Source organism: Sparus aurata, chromosome 10 (genome assembly GCF_900880675.1).
Source record: "Sparus aurata chromosome 10, fSpaAur1.1, whole genome shotgun sequence".
Classification (NCBI taxonomy): domain Eukaryota; kingdom Metazoa; phylum Chordata; class Actinopteri; order Spariformes; family Sparidae; genus Sparus; species Sparus aurata.
The window spans coordinates 4,465,484-4,485,189 of record NC_044196.1 but is presented as its reverse complement, the minus strand read 5'-3'; the positions used below and the strand labels follow the sequence as shown (position 1 = coordinate 4,485,189).

The following is a 19,706-nucleotide window of genomic DNA, read 5'->3' as shown; positions in this document are numbered from 1 at the left end:
CTCTCCCCGGACACTTCTTCCAGCTCCTCCGGGAGGATCCCAAGGCTTTCCCAGGCCAGCCGAGTGACATAGTCACTCCAGTGTGTCCTGGGTCTACCTCGGGGTCTCCTCCTGGCAGGACATGCCAGGAACACCTCCCGAGGAAGGCGTCCCGGGGGCATCCGAAACAGATGCCCGAGCCACCTCAGCTGGCTCCTCACGATCTGGAGGTGCAGCTGCTCTACTCCGAGCTCCTCCCGGGTGACAGAGATCCTCACCCTATCTCTAAGGGAGCGCCCTGCCACCCTGAGGAGGAAACTCATTTTGGCCGCTTGTATCTGGGATCTTATTCTTTCGGTCATGGTCCAAAGTTCGTGGCCATAGGTGAGGGTAAGAACGTAGAGTAAATCGAGAGCTTCGCCTTTCGGCTCAGCTCTTCACCACTGCAGACCGATACAATGACCGCATTACTGTGGCCGCTGCACCGATCCGCCTATCAGTCTCACACTCCATCCTTCCCTCACTCATGAACAAGACCCCAAGATACCTAAACTCCTCCACTTGAGGCAGGAGCTCTCCTCCAACCTGGAGGGAGCAAGCCACCTTTTTCCGGTCGAGAACCATGGACTCAGACTTGGAGGTGCAGATTCTCATCCCAGCTGCTTCACACTCGGCTGCAAACTGCCCCAGGACAAGCTGGAGGTCCTGGCTCAAAGGAGCCAAAAAGACCACATCATCTGCGAAAGCAGAGATGAGATCCAGCTGCTCTCTGTCCATAAAAATAATTAACAGATCCAGTGACAAAGGGCAGCCCTGCCGGAGTCCAACATGCACTGGGAACAGGTCTGACTTACTGCCAGCAATGCGAACCAGGCTCCTGCTCCGGTCGTACAGGGACCGTTCAGCCCTTAATATAGGGCCTCTGACCCCGTACTCCCGGAGCACCTCCATAGATGCCACGAGGGATACGGTCGAATGCTTTCGCCAAGTCCACAAAACACATGTGGACTGGTTGGGCAAACTCCTATGAACCCCCGAGCACCCTGCGGAGGGTATAGAGCTGGTCCAGTGTTCCACGGCCCCAACGAAAACCGCATTATTCCTCCTGAATCCGAGGTTCAACTATCGGCCGAATTCTCCTCTCCAGTACCCTGGAATAGACTTTCCCAAGGAGGCTGAGGAGTGTGATCCCCCGATAGTTGGAACACACCCTCCGGTCCCCCTTTTTGAATAGGGGACCACTACCCCGGTCTGCCAGTCCAGAGGCACTGTCCCCGACTGCCATGCAATGCTGCAGAGGTGTGTCAACTGAGACAGCCCCACAACATCCAGAGAATTGAGGTACTCAGGGCGGATCTCATCCACCCCCGGTGCTTTGGCACTGAGGAGCTTCCGAACTACCTCAGTGACTTCTGCCTGAGTGATGAATGAGTCAACCTCTGAGCCCCCAGCCTCTGCTTCCTCCACGGAAGGGCATGTCAGTGGGATTGAGGAGATGCTCGAAGTATTCCTTCCACCATCCGACAATATCCCCAGTCGAGGTCAACAGCTCCCCACCTCCACTGTCAACAGTGTTTGTGGAGGACTGCTTCCCCCTCCTGAGGCACCGGATGGTTTGCCAGAATTTCTTCTAGGCCGACCAGTAGTCCTCCTCCATGGCCTCCCCGAATTTTTCCCAAACCCGAGTTTTTGCTTCCGCGACTGCCCGTGCTGCCGCACACTTCGCCTGCTGGTACCCATCAGCTGCCTCAGGAGTCCCCCAAGCCAAGCAGGCTCGATAGGACTCCTCCTTCAGCTTGACAGCATCCCTTACTTCCGGGGTCCACCACAGTGTTCGGGGGTTGCCACCACGACAGGGACCGGAGACCTTACGGCTAGTCCCCAGCCTCCCTCAGAATCTGGACAAAGCTTTCCTGGCGGTGGGAGTTGAAGACCTTCCTGACAGAGGGTTCCGCCAGACGTTCCTAGCAGACCCTCACAATGCGTTTGGGTCTGCCAGGTCTGTCCAGCTTCCTCCCCTGCCAGCGGATCCAACTCACGACCAGGTGGTGATCAGTTGATAGCTCAGCCCCTCTCTTTACCGGAGTGTCCAAGACATACGGCCGGAGGTCAGATGATACGACTACAAGGTCGATCATTGACCTCCAGCCTAGGGCATCCTGATGCCACGAGCACATATGGACACCCTTATGCTTGAACATGGTGTTCGTTATGGACAAAACGTGACTAGCACAGAAGTCCAGTAACAAAACACCGCTCGGGTTCAGATCGGGGAGGCCGTTCCTCCCAGTTGCACCCCTCCAGGTGACACTGTCGCTGCCTACGTGGGTGTTGAAGTCCCCCAGTAGAACAACGGAGTCCCCGGTTGGAGCACTCTCCAGTACCCCTCCCAGAGCCTCCAAGAAGGCCGGGTACACTGCACTGCTGTTCGGCCAATAGGCCAAGACTACAGTGAGAGACTTATCCCTGACCTGAAGGCGCAGGGAAGTGACCCTCTCGTTCACTGGGGTGAACTCCAACACATGGCAGCTGAGCTCTAAGCAAGCCCACACCACCTCGCCGCCTCTTACCGCGGGCAACTCCAGAATAGAAGAGAATAGAATAGAATTACTTTAATGATCCCAGACTGGGAAATTATTTAATTTAAGAAGCCAGCCTCTCTCAAGGAGTTGGGTTCCAGAGCCCAGACTGTGCATGGAGGTGAGCCCAACTATCTCTAGCCGGTACTGCTCAGCCTCCCGCACTAGCTCAGGCTCTTTCCCCCCAGCGAGGTGACATTCCATGTCCCCATGGCTAGAGTCACTGCCCGAGGATTGGGTCGCCGGGGCCCCCGCCCACGACTGCCACCCAAATCACACTGCACTGACCCCTTCTGAACCCTCCTGCAGGTGGTGAGCCTACTGGAGGGCGGGCCCACATCGCTCGTTCGGGCTGCGCCTGGTCGGGTCCCTTGGGCAAAGACCCGGCCACCAGACGCTCGCCTGCGTCGTCTGTAAAGCTATTGGTATGTAAGAAAAAACATAATAGGTTTTTGACTAGAACTTGTTAAACTTCAATTGGCTATCTCATCATTGCCGCTGCCATTTGAGACATGTGGATCTTGTCCTGGTTGGAGTCAGAATGCATGCAAATTTAACGTTTTGACTACTTTGAGTTGCCGGTTTTCACTGTCTCCTTTTTTTTAGCAGTTTATTTGGAGCACGCCCTTTTCAGTCTTTTACAACCGGCAAAATGTGAATACGCAAACTGCTCCGAAAACGAAAGTGAAAGTTAAAAATTGCGCTCGCAGCAGTGAGTGATCCATGGTGAAGGAATAACAGTTTGGGAGCCACAAACAGGAGGCAGGCAGGCCGGATGCGGCCCAGGGACCGCCTATTGAGGACCGCTGACCTATAATAATAAGCTTTGATTTAGGAAGCAGTTGCTCAACCCATGCTGCATCCAAACCCTCCACCTGGAGGCCGGCGCACCGATTGTATGATATCTCAGTCCTTATGAAGAGGCACACTCCTCCTCCATTTCTGATGCGATCACGCCGGTAGATGGAATAACCTGTGAGTTCGATTTCAGCATCTAGAATGGAACAATCAAGCCAGGTCTCCAATACAGCAATCAAAGCAGCCTTAGATATAAGCATGAGGTGCCCGACCTCTTCCACCTTAGGCAACAGGCTCCTTGCATTAATGTGAATAAAATGCAGTCCCTTCTGTTTAAAAACAGACTCACCCGTCACTCCTCATGTCCGCCATACTCTTGATGACGCAACGCATTGACTCCTCCATGCCACCAAAAATGTTTGCATGACACATTTCATTCAGACAGCACCCATTACACGTCAATCAAATGTTGGATTTAGTCCTTACGGCCAGACCATACATTTTCGGTGCAATATTCTTGCATTTTATGTGAACAAACGCCAAAATTGTATGGTGATCAGGGCAATGCTGCTATATCCAAAATGTTTGACAACAGACGACAGTCTCTTTCAAAATGCTCGATCAAAAATGTGTTACTTTCATAGTACTCACGGCAATTTTAGAATCTAAACCCTAAAACTTTAAAAGCATCACATAAACTGATGCTGCAGCCAGTGCTCCAAAAGCACCTGGCGCACCTGATGTCATCTTTGAGTGACAACCAAGATAATAACCGACATGTAAACTGAAATACTAGAACAATTTCTCAAATGTAAACTATAGGAGGTGCTAACTCTGCTAGCCTTTTGAGGAAGCTGACCCTGATCTTAGCATTTGCTTTCAATTCACTAGACCATGTAAAACTGGTATATGGTATTTTTTTTCCTGCAATGATAACCAAATTAGATGAATATGAAATGTTGGGTTAGGTAAGCTAACCAATGTTAACATTTCAACACAATAACTTTCAATACCTCCAATCTGTATCTAGAAACACATCATTACCTGTGTAACTTATATCCAAGCATGTGTGTTGGCTTATTTTATTTAATCAGTCATACATTTGGCAAGACATGACACACTGACTGCTCTTGACCCTCTGTGGGTCCATCTTCTTAGACAGACTGCACTTTGCCACTATGGCAGTGTGGTCCTCTGAATAACCCAACCGTATATTGCGACAGTGCTCTGGGTTTACAATCGGTCCAGTATGTGTTGGCGTACACCCTGCTGCTCAGAGTAACAGTGTGCAGTGTGCTTCATCTATGCAGCACTTGAAATATGTGAATCAAAATCAGTAGTTATTCACACCTTTTAAATGTATCCCTCTCAATTACTCAAAACGAAATAATTTCCTTTTGAAACTATTAATTGTCATTTAGATCAATATTGTGCAAATTACAAATGTGATGACGTAATGATGTTGCTTAGACTATTTTACATGTATGTTAATAGAAGGCCTTTGATTGGATGGCACAGTATCCAGTAATTATTTAGGTGGCTTCTATGTTGTGACATTGATTACAAGAGAGAGGTTTCACAATGTTTCTCTCAAAGTCTTTTCTCTGTCGGGCTCTGTTGGGTTATTTCTGAAGTTTTGACATGTGTCTTTTTGTTTACAATGACTCATGTCTCATTGCCTCCAGAGCTGTTTATGTACTGTGCTCCAGGCAGTAATGCTTCATGTATTGCGATACGGAAAGGTTTTTTGAGAGATTTTGCCCTCTATCTGGTGTTTGTTTCAGGCATGCTGGTTACCATTTTAGGGAACTCTCTTGTCATCTTGTCAATATGTCATTTTAAACAGTTGCATAGTCCTACCAATGTGCTCATTTTATCTCTTGCTCTGGTTGATCTACTAGTGGGCGTTATGGTGTTGCCCTTTAGTGCCACCCGGACTGTTCATGACTGCTGGTTCTATGGTGATACATTCTGTCACATACACAACAGTATTGAGATGTTTCTCATCATTGCTTCTATCTTCCACCTAATTTGCATTGCTGTTGACAGACATCAAGCAATATGTAATCCTCTGCATTACTCAAGAAAAATCACAATGTCAGTTGCAATGATTATGGCATGTGCCTGCTGGGCACTAGCTGCTGTCTATGCTTATGGACTACTTTATTCAAAGGCCAACGCGGCAGGGTTACAGGATATATTAGAATCATTTTGCCTTGGTGGTTGTTTTGTGTACTTTAACCCACTTTGGGGAATGTTGACCAGTGCTTTGTGCTTTTTCTTTCCCTGCACTGTAATGGTTTGTCTTTACACTCAAATATTTATTGTGGCTAAACAGCATGTAAGAAAGATTGGAGATAAGAACAATAATTTAAATGACAGAGGGAGAGGTGGGTTGATTAAGCACTCTGAGAGCAAGGCTGCTAAGACTCTCAGTATTGTGCTTGGTGTATTCATCTTTTCTTGGATGCCTTTCTTTATGCAAGCAATAATTGATCCCCTCACTGGCTTCCGCATTGATCCTTTCCTCTTGGAAGTATTTGTTTGGTTGGGTTACTTCAATTCAGCCTGTAACCCCATTATTTATGCCTTGTTTTATCCTTCCTTCAAAAAATGTTTTCATTGCATTGTCAGTCTGAAAAAAATCTAGTGCAAATTCTTCAACTATGAATTCATCTATTAAATGACACATCTACACTCAAAAAGATGAACCATTCAGCATCTTACAATAATATACTTTGAAACAAGGTGTAAGAGATGCCTTTTCATAGGCTGCAGAAAGGCCTTTGCTTTGCAGTTGTCATCAGTAATAACCACTGTCTTTATTATGATATTCATGGTACATTTTGTATGATGACATGATTAATTACTGGGCCATCATGTTTGTCTTTCTGTGTGAGTGTTTACACACAATTTTAGTGTAAAGCTTGTAAGCAGCACTTAAAAAACAACTAGCAATAATAACTTCTATATTCAATTCCTAATTATATTAAAATAATTCCCCTTGATCAATTCACACTTCATATATACCATGGAGTTATACATCAACTTAATAATCACAATATGTCATGAAGAAAAGTAAAAGCTTTAAAACATCAGCCAAGCAGAATTCATTGAAATCTGGGGGGGGGGGGGGGGGGGTCGTTACACACTATGCTCAATGAAAAGATTTTCAGTACTTGAATTGAAAAAACAACTTGCAATGATGACTTTTCTAATAATATTTAAATAATTACCCTTGATCAATTTACACTTGAAAAAATGCACATAGCAATGTTGTTACAGGGTATGTAGAACCTCTTTGAAATTTAAGCCTTACTGCATTATGTGTTTTGCATTTCTTTCAGTCGCTGTCTACAGAGAGCCTCATTGAGGTTATGTATAATGCTATATATCTTCCCAGAAGCCTTTAGAAACACATTTTCAATACGGAAACATTACATGAAAAACATTGACTTATATTTCTTTCTTGCCAGTTTGTCTTTTTATGAAAAGACAACACACATGTCCAGTTAGTCAATATTTTGAGTAATTTAAATAACATGCGGCTATACAGTATGTCAGCCTAATAATTAAAATCTTTCTTAAAGAAAACTACAATTTTTAAAACATCAAACAAAATTCTTTGAAGTTTGTTTGTCAAATCCAGCAATTCTCTTGCTGCCTGTTCACCTGTGCTAACCCCTAAAAGTTTGCTTTTCTGAACCTCATTTCCATCACAGAATAATTGGTTCTCAGCTTTACAACCTCGGATTGTGGGTCCTTTAAGTGACTCCAGAACCAGCTTGTCCATCTACTTGCAGAAATTACCTCCAACCTGTCTTGACTCTGCTCTGACTGTGTGATCATCTCTCCTACAGGCCCCAAAACACCCACTTGAAGTAACACACAACCCTGCATTGGGGAAAAAATGCCTTCAGCTGAATCCACTCTGCCAAGAAAGTTTTCCCATTTACAGATATTTTTCTCTGTGGGACTGTTTTGAAGTGCCATTACAGATGCTTGACGCCATGGTCTCAATAAGCTACAAGCTCTGCTTTCTCCAATGGTTACTCTTTTTAAGGTCAGAGACCCTAGCAGATATCAGATCTTCTATAACAGTTTGTACTTTCACTCAAATATTTATTGTGGTTAAACAGCATGTAATAAAGTTGGAGATGCACCTAATTTCAGAATGACGGTTACACTTTCCAGTTTTTGAATTTCAGAAACGCCTATGATCAACTTGTGTCATCAATTCCAAATTGTATTGAGATCAATGCTTCTTCAACATTTTCCCCTGTAACAATGGACAAATATTGCTGGGCTGTTTTTAAATATGCATTACTCTGTTGTGTGTTTTGCCTCCCCATGTTTTGTCTCAGTTTTTGTCAGAGACAGCATCTATTCACATTAGTTTATCCTGACTAATGCTGTAAAGGAAGCTGTAGTTCCTTAAATAGCATCACCATGACAGCAAACACGGATTAGATTGGTTTGAAAATGCTTGAATATTGGAAGCTGTAGCATGCTCATTTTTGAGAAAATGTCATTAAACCACATTGTGCCCAAACAGCAGCAGAGATTCTTTATGTCTTTGAATGTTTTTGAGATCAACTCGTAATTTTATTCAAAACCTTGTGTTGATCAAATATCAAACAGTTTGTTTGTGATAATAAAAGACGTTGCTTCCGTGATCGCCCGTGCTGCCACACACTTGGCCTGCCGGTACCCGTCAGCTGCCTCAGGAGTCCCTGAGCCAACCAGGCTCGATAGGATTCCTTCTTCAGCTTGACCGCATCCCTTAATTCCGGTGTCCACTACCGGGTTCGGGGATTGCTGCCACGACAGGCACCAGAGACTTTACGGTCACAGCTTTGAACAGCCACATCAACAATGGAAGTGGAGAACATGGTCCATTCGGACTCAATGTCCCCAGCCTCCCTCAGGATCTGGTCAAAGCTCTCCTGGATCCTCCCAATCACACCCATCCAAGTAACACTGTCGCTGCCCACGTGAGCGTTGAAGTCCCCCAGTAGAACGACGGAGTTCCCTGTTGGAGCACTCTCCAGTACCCCTCCCAGGCCTCCAAGAAGGCCGGGCACTCTTCACTGCTGATCGGCCCGTAAGCCGAAACAACAGTGAGAGACCTATCCCCGACCTGAAGGTGCAGAGAGACGACCATCTCGTTCACAGGGCAACACATGGCAGCTGAGCTGGGGAGCTATAAACAAGCCCACACCAGCTCGCCGCCTCTCACGGGCAACTCAGTGGAAGAGAGTCCACTGTGAGCTATACAAATGCAAATCAGGGTAGCAGGGGGACTTTTACCCCAGGTGACATTTTTCTAAAAGGTGTTAACTTCATTTTAAGAAAATCTCCGGTATAAATAGATCAGGCTCAGTATAGCATAATTATAGACAACATTTTAGCTCGAATAGATTTATTTAATGAAAGTATGCTAGATTAATCACTGTGTACGTCATTAGCAATGGCCAATGTTGTGTAAAAAAATATTTATTTTTTTATTTATTTTTTCTCTCCTGGGAACAAGTTAAAGATAAAACGCCAGTTGTTAAAAGTTAAAATATGAAATATTTTGAGATAAATTAAATTTAAAATTTATAAATAATTTCTGTTTAAAATAAGTCACTTTAAAATATAATTTCATGGGCTCTGAATGTTTTAAAATAAGTTAAAGTAATTCTTATTTCAGACTGACCAGAGCGTGAAGAAGAAGAAGATGAAGAAGAAGAAGCAGCCGAGAGTTAATGGCGTCGAGCAGCTAACAGTGGACTGTGTGTGTTGTCAGTGTCGTGTTTTATCACTAACAGACTGTGAACTGTTGTCGGACGACGTGCTGTGAGTTGGACTCTCCATCGCAGTCGAAGTGTTGGTGTTTTATTGGACACGAAGCAAGTTCGGCTAAGCTAGTTAGCAGGAGCTAAGCTAGCTAGCTGGAGCTAGGCTAGCGGCACGGCCATTGTCGAGAGAAGGCCTGCACGGACGGGAGGAGCTTTGCTGTGTCGCCGACGGAGGTCGCTTCGCTGCCGCAGAGGGACACAGAGGTTCATCGCTGCAAGCATTTTGTTTTCACAGACTAACCTCGCCTCATAACGAGGCTTTGACCTCCTATTAACTCGGAGCTATGTCTCCAAGTCCAGATTTAACTTACACGATGCGGATAATGACGCCATCGTGTGTAAGTAACTTTTACTGTTTTCTCCTAACTTGTTTAATTTTACTGTGACTTATGTTTTTTTTTCATACCACTCTCATTTAATTGTTTTCAAGCTGTCTGTAACACATTACGAGACGGTATGCAGGAGCTTCAGGTACAAACAACCAGATCTTGCATCGCAAGAGGAAGCTGTGAAGAGTTCAGCTCAGAGTCAATCGAGAAGAAAGAGGGTAAGACTTTGTATATCAGATCCATTTTTGCTCAATGTGACTATTTTTCAGGTACATTAATAGATGTGATGTGTCCATACGCAGTGCATCGCGCAGTACTGATCGTCTTTATTGATTGTGTTTACAGCTGCTGGAAGCGAGACAGAGTGCTAGCTGAGGATGATGTGGACCTTTGGAAGTGCGTCGCCATAGACCTGATGTCTGAGGAGGAAGACGGCACAAGATGGCGGGTGTCTGGATGGATTGTGCGACCTCCGTCCTTTCATAGCCAGGAGCTCACCGAGCTCCCTGGCTTAACCGAGGTGGTTAAAATTCGCTTTGCATCTGGACCCCGTCCAGTAGTGCAGTACAAAGCTGAGTGTCTGGGCTGGAGCATCTCTCTGCTCCTCCAAACTGAGGCTGTGCTGATTGGCAATTACGGTAGGGAACCGACCAACTATAGATATGTACTTTATATGACCCCCACTGGGGGGGCCCACCATCGTTACTTTCTTGAGCAATTAAATATATCTCATGTTCTGCCTGTTTTGTGATATACATACCTAAAAAGTGCCCAATATTTCTATACTGAAATAATATCGGCATTACAATTATTAGGACTGTGATGATTTTTCATATGGCTTTTTTTGGTGCCCCCTCAGCAATTGGTGCCCTACTCACGGCGGCGCTGTGACCTGCAATGGTTTGACTTCGAAAACTAGAGCCAGTCAGATTGGGGGACATCATCTAAATATGCGGGATGTAGGACAAGTGATTAAAATGCTGTGCAGTCTCGTACAAAAGGGGAACATCTGGTCACCACAGTCCATCTTCCTAGACAGATTGCCCAGACTGTGCGTTGCCACTCCACGAGTGTGATCCTCTGAGTGACCTAACTGTACAATAGTGCTCTGAGTCCACTTTGTGTCAGAGTGCAACCTACTGCTTGGAGTGACTATTTACAAACGCAGCTACAATGTGCTTCATCTATGCAGCACTTAGAAATTCTGATATTTATATCAGTACATTTTCAAAACTTTTAAATGTATCCCTCTAAATTACTTAAAACTAAGATCATTTCCTTGTGAAACTATTATTGGTCATTTAGATGATTATTGTTCAAATTCCAAATATAGTGACATAATAATAGGACGCCTTTGATTGGATGGCAGAGTGAATCTGATGATTATTTAGCTGGCTTCAATGTTGCAACGTTAGTACAAAGGAGATAATTCAGCATGTGTCTACCAAGGTCTTCTCTCTGTTGGGTACTGGTGGGTTCTGTTGGGTGATATCGGAGGTTTTGGCATGACTCATACTTTGCCCCCTGACTTGTTGGACTGTTTTCCAGGCAGCAATGCCTCATGTATTGGTATACAGTTAGGTTTTTGGCCAAATTTTGCCCCCTACTTGCTGTTTGTTTCGGGCATGCTGGTTACAATTTTAGGGAACTCTTTTGTCATCTTGTCAATATGTCACTTCAAACAGTTGCATAGTCCTACCAATGTGCTCATTTCATCTCTTGCTTTGGTTGATCTACTAGTGGGTGTTATGGTGATGCCCTTCAGTGCCACCCGGACTGTTACTGGCTGCTGGTTCTATGGTGATACATTCTGTCATCTGCATGTCAGTTTTGAGTTGTTTCTCACCACTCTTTCTATCTTCCACCTAATTTGCATTGCTGTCGACAGACATCAAGCAATATGCAATCCTCTGCATTATTCTAGAAAAATCACAATGTCAGTGGCTGTGATGATGGTATGTGTCAGCTGGGCACTGGCTGCTGTCTATGCTTATGGAGTACTTTATTTGTCTCATTTGTCAAGAGTAAAGATGGCGCCGCTGTGTGTTGCTGAGCCGCCTACTGCTCCTACAATGGCTGATGTATCTGTTATTTATAACCTTTGCCACTAACCAGATCGAGTCTCTGCTGGTGTATGATCGCCAGGCTCTTTTGAATCTTCGACATAATGTCGGAGAGTTACGTGCATTTAAGCATAGTGGGAAGAAAACTGTGCCCCCGCTACTAGCGGGGATCCCGACTCACCTGTGCCGGGCCTCTGCTCCACCTCCTCGGCGGAAATGTCCCTGACGCCGCGGCAAATGTGGCGGCCGGCTGGTGAAGCTGAAAGTCTGGCTGGCACAATCTTCGTCCATTTCCCGGACAGGACATGGACGTATTCATCCCTTCGCCGTGCCTCGGCGTTTCCTGGACCCCATCGATGCCTGCCTCGTACCTGTCGCCGGCTCGTTTGAGGGACTCCGGCCCCGCCGCACCTGCCCTCCTTGGCTTTCTCAGCGCGGCGTGAACCCCCAGCTCCTGAGGACGCTGCCACAGGCTTTGCGACCTGCCGAACTGAAGCCCCCGGCTCCCGCCAGGTTCGGCCTGGTGAACGCCAGATCACTGGTAAACAAAACGTTTATCCTGAGGGACTTTTTCAACTCCCGTGGCCTGGACTTCCTCTGTGTGACAGAGACGTGGATCGGTGCCGGTGAGTGCAGCCCCCTGATCGAACTTCTACCGGCCGGCTGTTCTTATTTAAACTCCCCGCGGTCGTCGGGTCGTGGAGGAGGGACGGCGACTGTTTATAAAAATGGTTTAAATGTAGGCAGCTCGCTGTCTCATCCTCTTTTTCCAGCTTTGAAGCAAATGTATTTGAGGTGGGTCGCTCCGACCCGGTGCTGTGTGCCGTCATCTACCGACCGCCCAAATACAATAAAGACTTCCTAAATGACTTCTCTGATCTTCTGGCTGAAATTATGCCTAAATACGATCGTGTCCTCCTTGTAGGGGATTTTAACATTCATGTGTGCTGTCCTGATAAACCGTTGGTGAAGGACTTTTTAAGCCTTATTGACTCTTTTAATTTGGAGCAGTGTGTGTCTGGTCCTACACACGAACGTGGACACACATTAGACCTCGTCCTCTGTCATGGTTTATCTGTGTCAAACATGGAAATCTGTGACAATGTGTTTTCCGATCATGTGCCGGTACTGTTTGAAGCTGCTGTCTCCTGTGCTGCAGTTAAATCTGCCGCTCCTGCTCGCTGCCGTCGGATGTTTAACCCCGTCACTGCCGGTCAGTTCTCTGCTGCCTTCAACCAGCTCTGTGTCCCCTCTGACTTAACATCTGCAAACACGGAGGTGCTCAGTTCTTGGTTTCACTCCTCGTGCCGAAACATACTGGACTCTGTGGCTCCATTGAAAACTGTGCAGCCCAAAGCTAAACCTGAGCCCTGGTTCAACGGGAGAACTCGCGCAGCCAGACAGGAGTGCCGCAAAGCTGAACGCAGGTGGAAAAAGGACAAGCTGCATGTGTCTCGTCAAATCCTAAAAGACTGCTGGCGCTGCTACCAGAGCACTGTTAAAGAGGCCAGAAGAGAGCACCTGTCAAACATTATTGAATCAAATTCTCACAACCCGCGTGTGTTATTTAAAACCATCAAATCTGTTCTTGGCTCACCTCAGCCAGCGTGCACAGAGGAGTCCCCTGAAATGTGCAATAGCTTCCGGCATTTCTTCATTGATAAGGTTGCTACTGCAAGGGCTCTCATTACCACACCTGCATCTGACCCCTCTGACCATGTTCTTTGCTCAGCTGTGTTTGATTTATTTGAGCCCGTGTCTCTGATGGCTTTAGAAGATGTGGTTGGCCAGATGAAGCCATCAGGCTCTCCCTGTGACACTGTCCCGCCTCACTTTTACCGGAGGTATTCCCTTGCATAGGGCAGTCAGTTCTGGCCATTATTAACAGCAGTTTATCTTCTGGTGTTGTTCCCCAAAATTTTAAACATGCTGTGGTGCAACCCCTGCTTAAGAAACCTGGCCTTGATCGTGGTATGCTAGCCAATTATAGACTAGAATCTCCAAGCTGCCTTTTATCTCTAAAATCCTGGAAAAAGTCGTCCATGCTCAGTTAAAGGCTTTCCTGGATGAGCATGATATCCTGGAAGTTTTCCAATCTGGTTTTAAAACAAGGCATAGTACGGAGTCAGCCTTATTAAGAGTCTTCAACGACATCCTCCTGGCTACTGACTCTGGAGAATATGTGATCCTTGTCTTGCTGGATCTAACAGCAGCTTTTGATACTCTGGACCACAATATTTTAGTGTCTCGCTTGCAGCACCTAGTGGGCATCAGTGGTAGCGCCCTGAATTGGTTTAGATCATATCTTGAGGGAAGATCTATGTGTGTACGCCTTGGTGGCTCTGATTCCCGCTCTGCTCCGCTGTCATATGGGGTTCCACAGGGTTCAATTTTAGGGCCTCTGCTCTTCTCTCTGTATCTGCTTCCCCTGGGTTCCATCCTGAGAAAACATGGCATTTCCTTTCATTTTTATGCTGACGACAGTCAGATTTATGTGCCGCTGAAAAAGAAAAACGCCTGTCTGAAACCACTTCTTTTATGCCTTGAAGACATTAAAGCATGGATGTCACTGAACTTTTTAAAATTTAATTAAAAAAAGACAGAAGTGATGATTTTTGGTCCGAGCGGCTCTAGTGAACCCCCCCCCCCCCCCCCCCCGTTGATTTGGGCCCTTTGGCACACTATATGAAGCCAACAGTCTCAAACTTGGGTTTTAAAATGGACAGTGATTTTAAACTGGACCGGCAAATTGGTGCAATAGTGAAGTCCAGCTTCTTTTACCTGAGGCAGCTGGCAAAGGTGAAGCCCGTTCTTGCACAAAAGCACTTTGAAACTGTAATCCATGCCTTCATTACATCTCGGCTGGATTACTGTAATGCACTTTATTTTGGAGTCAGCCAGTCCTCCCTCACACGTCTCCAGTTAGTCCAGAACACTGCTGCTCACCTCTTAACTGGAGCACGTAAGAGGGAGCACATTACTCCCATTCTGGCCTCCCTCCACTGGCTGCCTGTGCATTTTAGAGTTCATTTTAAGATTCTTTTATTTGTTTTTAAATCTTTAAATGGTCTCGCCCCGCTTTACCTCTCTGAGCTGCTCCATCCCTACGCTCCTGCCTGGTGCCTCAGGTCAGCTGACCAGCTGCTCCTGGAGGTACCGAGGTCTAAGCGGAAGCTCAGAGGGGAAAGAGCCTTTTCCATTGCCGGTCCCAAACTTTGGAACGCCCTCCCGCTCCATGTCAGACAAGCCCCCTCACTGTCCATTTTTAAAACGTATATTAAAACCCATTTTTATTCCTTGGCTTTCAACCCAGCTTGAGACCCTGCTGTTGTTTAGTGTTTTAATGTCTTATTGTTTTTATTGTTTTAACATTTTTATTGTTTTATTGTTTTTTATTTATTTTATTCTATTTGTTGTTTCCTATGTTTTATGTTTCATGTTCTATTTCTTTTTATGTACAGCACTTTGTTCCAGCTGCAGATGCTTAAAGCGCTTTATAAATAAAGTTGAGTTGAGTTGAGTTGAGTTTATTCAAATGCCAGTGTAGCAGGGTTAGAGGATTTAATGGAATCAATAATGTGCCTTGGTGGTTGTTTTGTTTACTTAAACCCACTTTGGGGAATCTTGAGCAGTGCTTTGTGTTTTTTCTTTCCCTGCACTGTAATGATTTGCCTTTACACTCAAATATTTACTGTGGCTAAACAGCATGTAAGAAAGATTGGATATAAGAAGAAATGTTGGAATGACAGAGGGAGAGGTGGGAGAGTTGTGTGGGTTAAACAGTCTGAGAGCAAGGCTGCAAGACTCTCAGTATTGTGCTTGGTGTATTCATCTTTTGTTGTGTGCCTTTGTATGTGCTACATTTGATTGTTATTCTCGCTAGGCTGAGTATACCCTTTCTGCTCTCTTAAGTATTTCACTGGGTGAACTACTTCAATTCAGCCTGTAACCCAATTATTTATGCCTTGTTTCATCCCTCCTTCAGAAAATGTTTTCATTGCATTATCACTCTGAAAATATTCAGCTCAAATTCTTCAACTATGAATTTATCTGTTAAATGACAAAAACTAAACACATAATCTAAATCTTAACATAAACTGTTCAACATCTTCAGATAATATATTTTTGAGTTTTAAACGTCTAAGGCATGCATTTGCATAGGCTGCAGAGAGGCCTTTGTTTTGCAATTGTCATCAATCATAACAAACCCCTGTCTTTATCATCATATTAATGGTACATTTTGTCTAACAACATGCTTTATAACTGTGCCATATTTTTTGTGGAGTGTTTACACACCATTGTTGATGAAAAGATTTTCAGTACTTGCACTGAAAAAAACAACTTGCAATAATAACTTCTATACTCAATTCCTAATAATATTTAAATAATTCCCCTTCAATCAATCAATTTACACTTGAGAAAATACACATGTCAATGCTGTTACAGGGTATGTAAAACCTCTTTGAAATGTAAGTCTTACTGCATTATATGTTCTGCTTTTCTTTTAGTTGTTTTCTACAGAGAGCACCTTTTGACCTCTTGGAGGTTATTAATGAAGCTGTGGATCTTCTCAGAAGCGAAGAAGAGACATTACAGATGGAACTAACAAGAAGGAAAACAGGAACTTACATTTGTTTCTTGCCAGTCCTTTATTGAGAAGACAACATACGAAATGTCCATTTAGTCAATATTTTGAGCAACTTAAATATCATGCAGTTCTATGTCAGCCTAAAAATTAAAAAATTAAAATCTTTACTACATCAACCGAACATATACGTTTGTTTTATCACATACAGCAATTCTCTTGTTGCCTGTTCACCTGTTCTATCCTTTCGAAAGCTTGCTTTTCTCAATCTTTATGCTTATTTCCATCATAGTTCCATTGGTTCTCAGCTTTACAACCTTGGATTGTGGGTCCTTTAAGTGACTCTAAAACCAGCTTGTCCATCTACTTGCAAAAATGACCTTAAATCTGTCTTGACTCTGCTCAGACAGCTGAATGCTCTCTCACATACAGCTGGAAGGACTGGGATATGCCAACACCACATCATGTAAAATCGGAATGTGGGATAATCTCTGCTACAGGCCGCCAAAACATCCACTTGAAGTAGCACACAACCCTGCATTCTTAAAACATGTCCTCAGTTGAATCCACTCTGCCAAGACAATTTTCCCATTTACAGATATTTCTCTCTGTCGGACTGTTTTGAAGTGAACCTACAGATGTTTGTGGTCATGGTCTCCATAAGCTACAAGCTCTGCTCTCTCACATGGCTACACTTTGATGTCAGAGACCTTAGCAGCCCTCAAACTGGGGGTTGACACATCTACGTCACTGTCCAACATGTTAATCATGTGCTGCATGACAGGTTTCATCAGTCTGTGTATGCGTAGCTGTCGTCAGTCTGCACATCCATCAGCCTCACATACACAGCTTCTACCTCCTGGTATGGGTGGGCGATATGGCCTAAAAATTGAATCTCCGATTTTTTCACACCAAACTCGATTTACGATTTTAATCGATTTTTTTTCTTCTCAAGAACAAACTTCAAATTGCAAAGAAATAATTAAAAGCATTGCTTTTATTTTAATGCTATGATTTACAACAAATTTGTCCTGCCATTGTAAACATTGCAGTTTCAAACTCACTTGAAAAAATAAATAAAAGTGCATCCTTTTGAAAAGACTGTGTCCCTTTTTGATAAAATGCTTTTGTAAACATACATTTAACATGTCAGATTGCTTGCTATTCTGAAAACAGATGAGTTTCCATATTGGTATTCATAAAGTTTTAACATTACTTTGATTAAATATTTTATTTTGCAAAAGGTGCCTTTATTTACAACAAAGTATTTTATATCCCTGAAGATATGTAAACAAAATTAAACATCTGCATGCTGCACAGTAAACATGACATGTTGGTAGATGTACAGGACATGAGGTGTGTTTGCTGTCTGTTTTTGGCCAGGAAGACGAGCGCGTCTGCTTCCTCTGGCTTGAGACATCATGCCCCGTTGTGGCTCCATAACACAAACCTGGGGTTGAACATTTTCAGTACATGGATGAACCTCCGGCTCCACTGTATATACGAGCAGCATGTCTTAAGCGATATTCAACATGGCTGCGTCCGTAAAAGCTTTCCATCGGGCCGCTTTCTTCTCATACGGGGCACAAGTGATTATATGATTCTGCTAATGTCGGCTGCTTTATAGCGGGTGTTTGTGGGCTGCAGTAGTCTTCTCGTAGTCAACAACAACACTGTGATACATGCGTCTGTTTTGAGATGCTGAGATAAAGGTGTTGGTCCGCTGCCTTTAGTTGCAACAGCTTATAAACAAACTTTACAGCGGACCGTGGTTTGTTCGAGGTCCGACGCCACAAAACCGAGCTACTAACGAGACAGTGCCTTTTTAGGAACGAGCTCTTTGCTCACTGCATGTTCTGTTTGTTCCTCTGTGGAAAGTAAATGCGAGGGGCGGAGCTCACTATGAACTATGGGAGCCCATGAGGAGTGGCGGTAGAGCAAGTTAAATAAAAAATCGATTTAGATTTTTTAAAATCGTCCTAAACCAAAAACTCGAATTAATCGATTTTGCCGATTTATCACCCAGCCCTACCTCCTAGACACTGTTATTTGTTGCCTGCTAAAATACAACACAATGATCTGTCATACATTTAGTAAGTGGTGATTAAAAGGATCACAAGCTGTCAAAGAAGAAAAAGGCTAGAAAACAACTGGCATCCGAAGGAACTGTCTTAAAACAAGTTAATTATTTGGATCAAATAAGGATGTTGAGTTATTGGCTCCGGTTACTTGAAGCTGTCCATAAATCTCTGAGACTCACACAGGAGCCAGAGGAAGACCACGCCCACCCCCACATAAAACTGAGATTCAGAGAGATTACAGTCACGAGAGGACTATGGATCTGCGTCAATCGGCCAGTTACTTTATCTCACCTAATCTCACATTGAGTTAACTAAACAATGTAAACATTTACACACAACACGATGACAACAACGAATACAGAATATCTAAATACAGAAAATCCATATCACCTCTATGATTTGCATGTGTGTTGAATTATTTTAATGACTTAACCTATCAGTCATACATTTAACTAGCACTGCCATGTCAGGTTTCATGAAAGTGCACTTGGTGTTCCGCTGATCTGTCAGTTTCTGGTTGTTTTGCCATTCCTACGGGCTTAGTGCTTAATTCATCCCACCACCGGCTTGTTCGAAGCTTCACGTATAGTTAATTACGTGGGTTATGCCAGCGCGCGGGGCGTCTCCCAGTCGAGGACATGGCCTGGCCTTGCCTGGCCTTTGAGAGGAGCAGCAGAAATTTTGCATTGGCTTTTGTTCTGTTTGATGTTGAGATTCTTATGAAATCGTTATGTTTGTTTGACGGAATTAAAACAATAGACGCGAAACTGTTGCAAAGTCTCTCCAGCCCTTTCCTTGTTACTTGAGCCGGTAACAAATGGGGGCTCGTCCAAACAGTTTGTCCGCCTCAACGCATGTACCTGTGTCGGGCCTACCTGCGCATTTTGTTCTTTTACCTTTCCTTTAGGTTTATTTAATCACGTGTTTCTGGGACGTGTGGTTTATTATTTTTGAACAGTTCGGTGTGGCTAGAGCAATTGTCCCGGGGGCACTCCGAGGCATTGGTGGAATCGCCAGTTTCTGGTTGTTTTGCCATTCCTGCGGGCTTGGTGCTTAATTCATCCCACCACCGGCTTGTTCGAAGCTTCACTATAGTTAATTACGTGGGTTATTTTGTTTTGCCTAGGGAAATTGGTCATTGGTCTCGGCTGGTATTATAGCTGGACTTCCCGATTTAGTTTTGTGGTCTGACTGTGGGGTAAATTGTCTCCTATACTGTATTGTTCAATTGGTTAGATGCGTGCACTTGACTAAATAATGACAATACTTGTGGAAAAGTTTGTGGAGGAACCTTCCAGGGTTGTGTTTGATTATTGACCAAGGACCAGTTGATACAACTGGCTGATCATTACAAAATTGAAGTCCTGTAGATACGTCTTAAAAGTGATGTCAAGAAGATGATGAAGTCGGCTTTATGTACTATACATTTGATTGATCACGGATCTGAGG

At 44.4% G+C, this 19,706-nt stretch overlaps 1 protein-coding gene and 1 pseudogene across 1 annotated transcript; both read left to right on the top strand.

Moving 5' to 3' along the window:
• The first annotated feature begins 5,016 nt into the window (after positions 1–5,016).
• Positions 5,017–6,006, top strand: LOC115590397 (trace amine-associated receptor 13c-like). The gene has a single exon (XM_030431752.1). The coding sequence runs from the start codon at positions 5,017–5,019 to the stop codon at positions 6,004–6,006; it is 990 nt and encodes a 329-aa protein (XP_030287612.1).
• A 3,649-nt stretch (positions 6,007–9,655) lies between these two features.
• On the top strand, positions 9,656–15,518 carry LOC115590396 (trace amine-associated receptor 13c-like; annotated as a pseudogene).
• The last annotated feature ends 4,188 nt before the right edge of the window (positions 15,519–19,706 follow it).

Coding starts and splice junctions, on each gene's coding strand:
- LOC115590397 (XM_030431752.1), top strand. CDS start 5,017: ATGACTCATGTCTCATTGCCTCCAGAGCTGTTTATGTACTGTGCTCCA.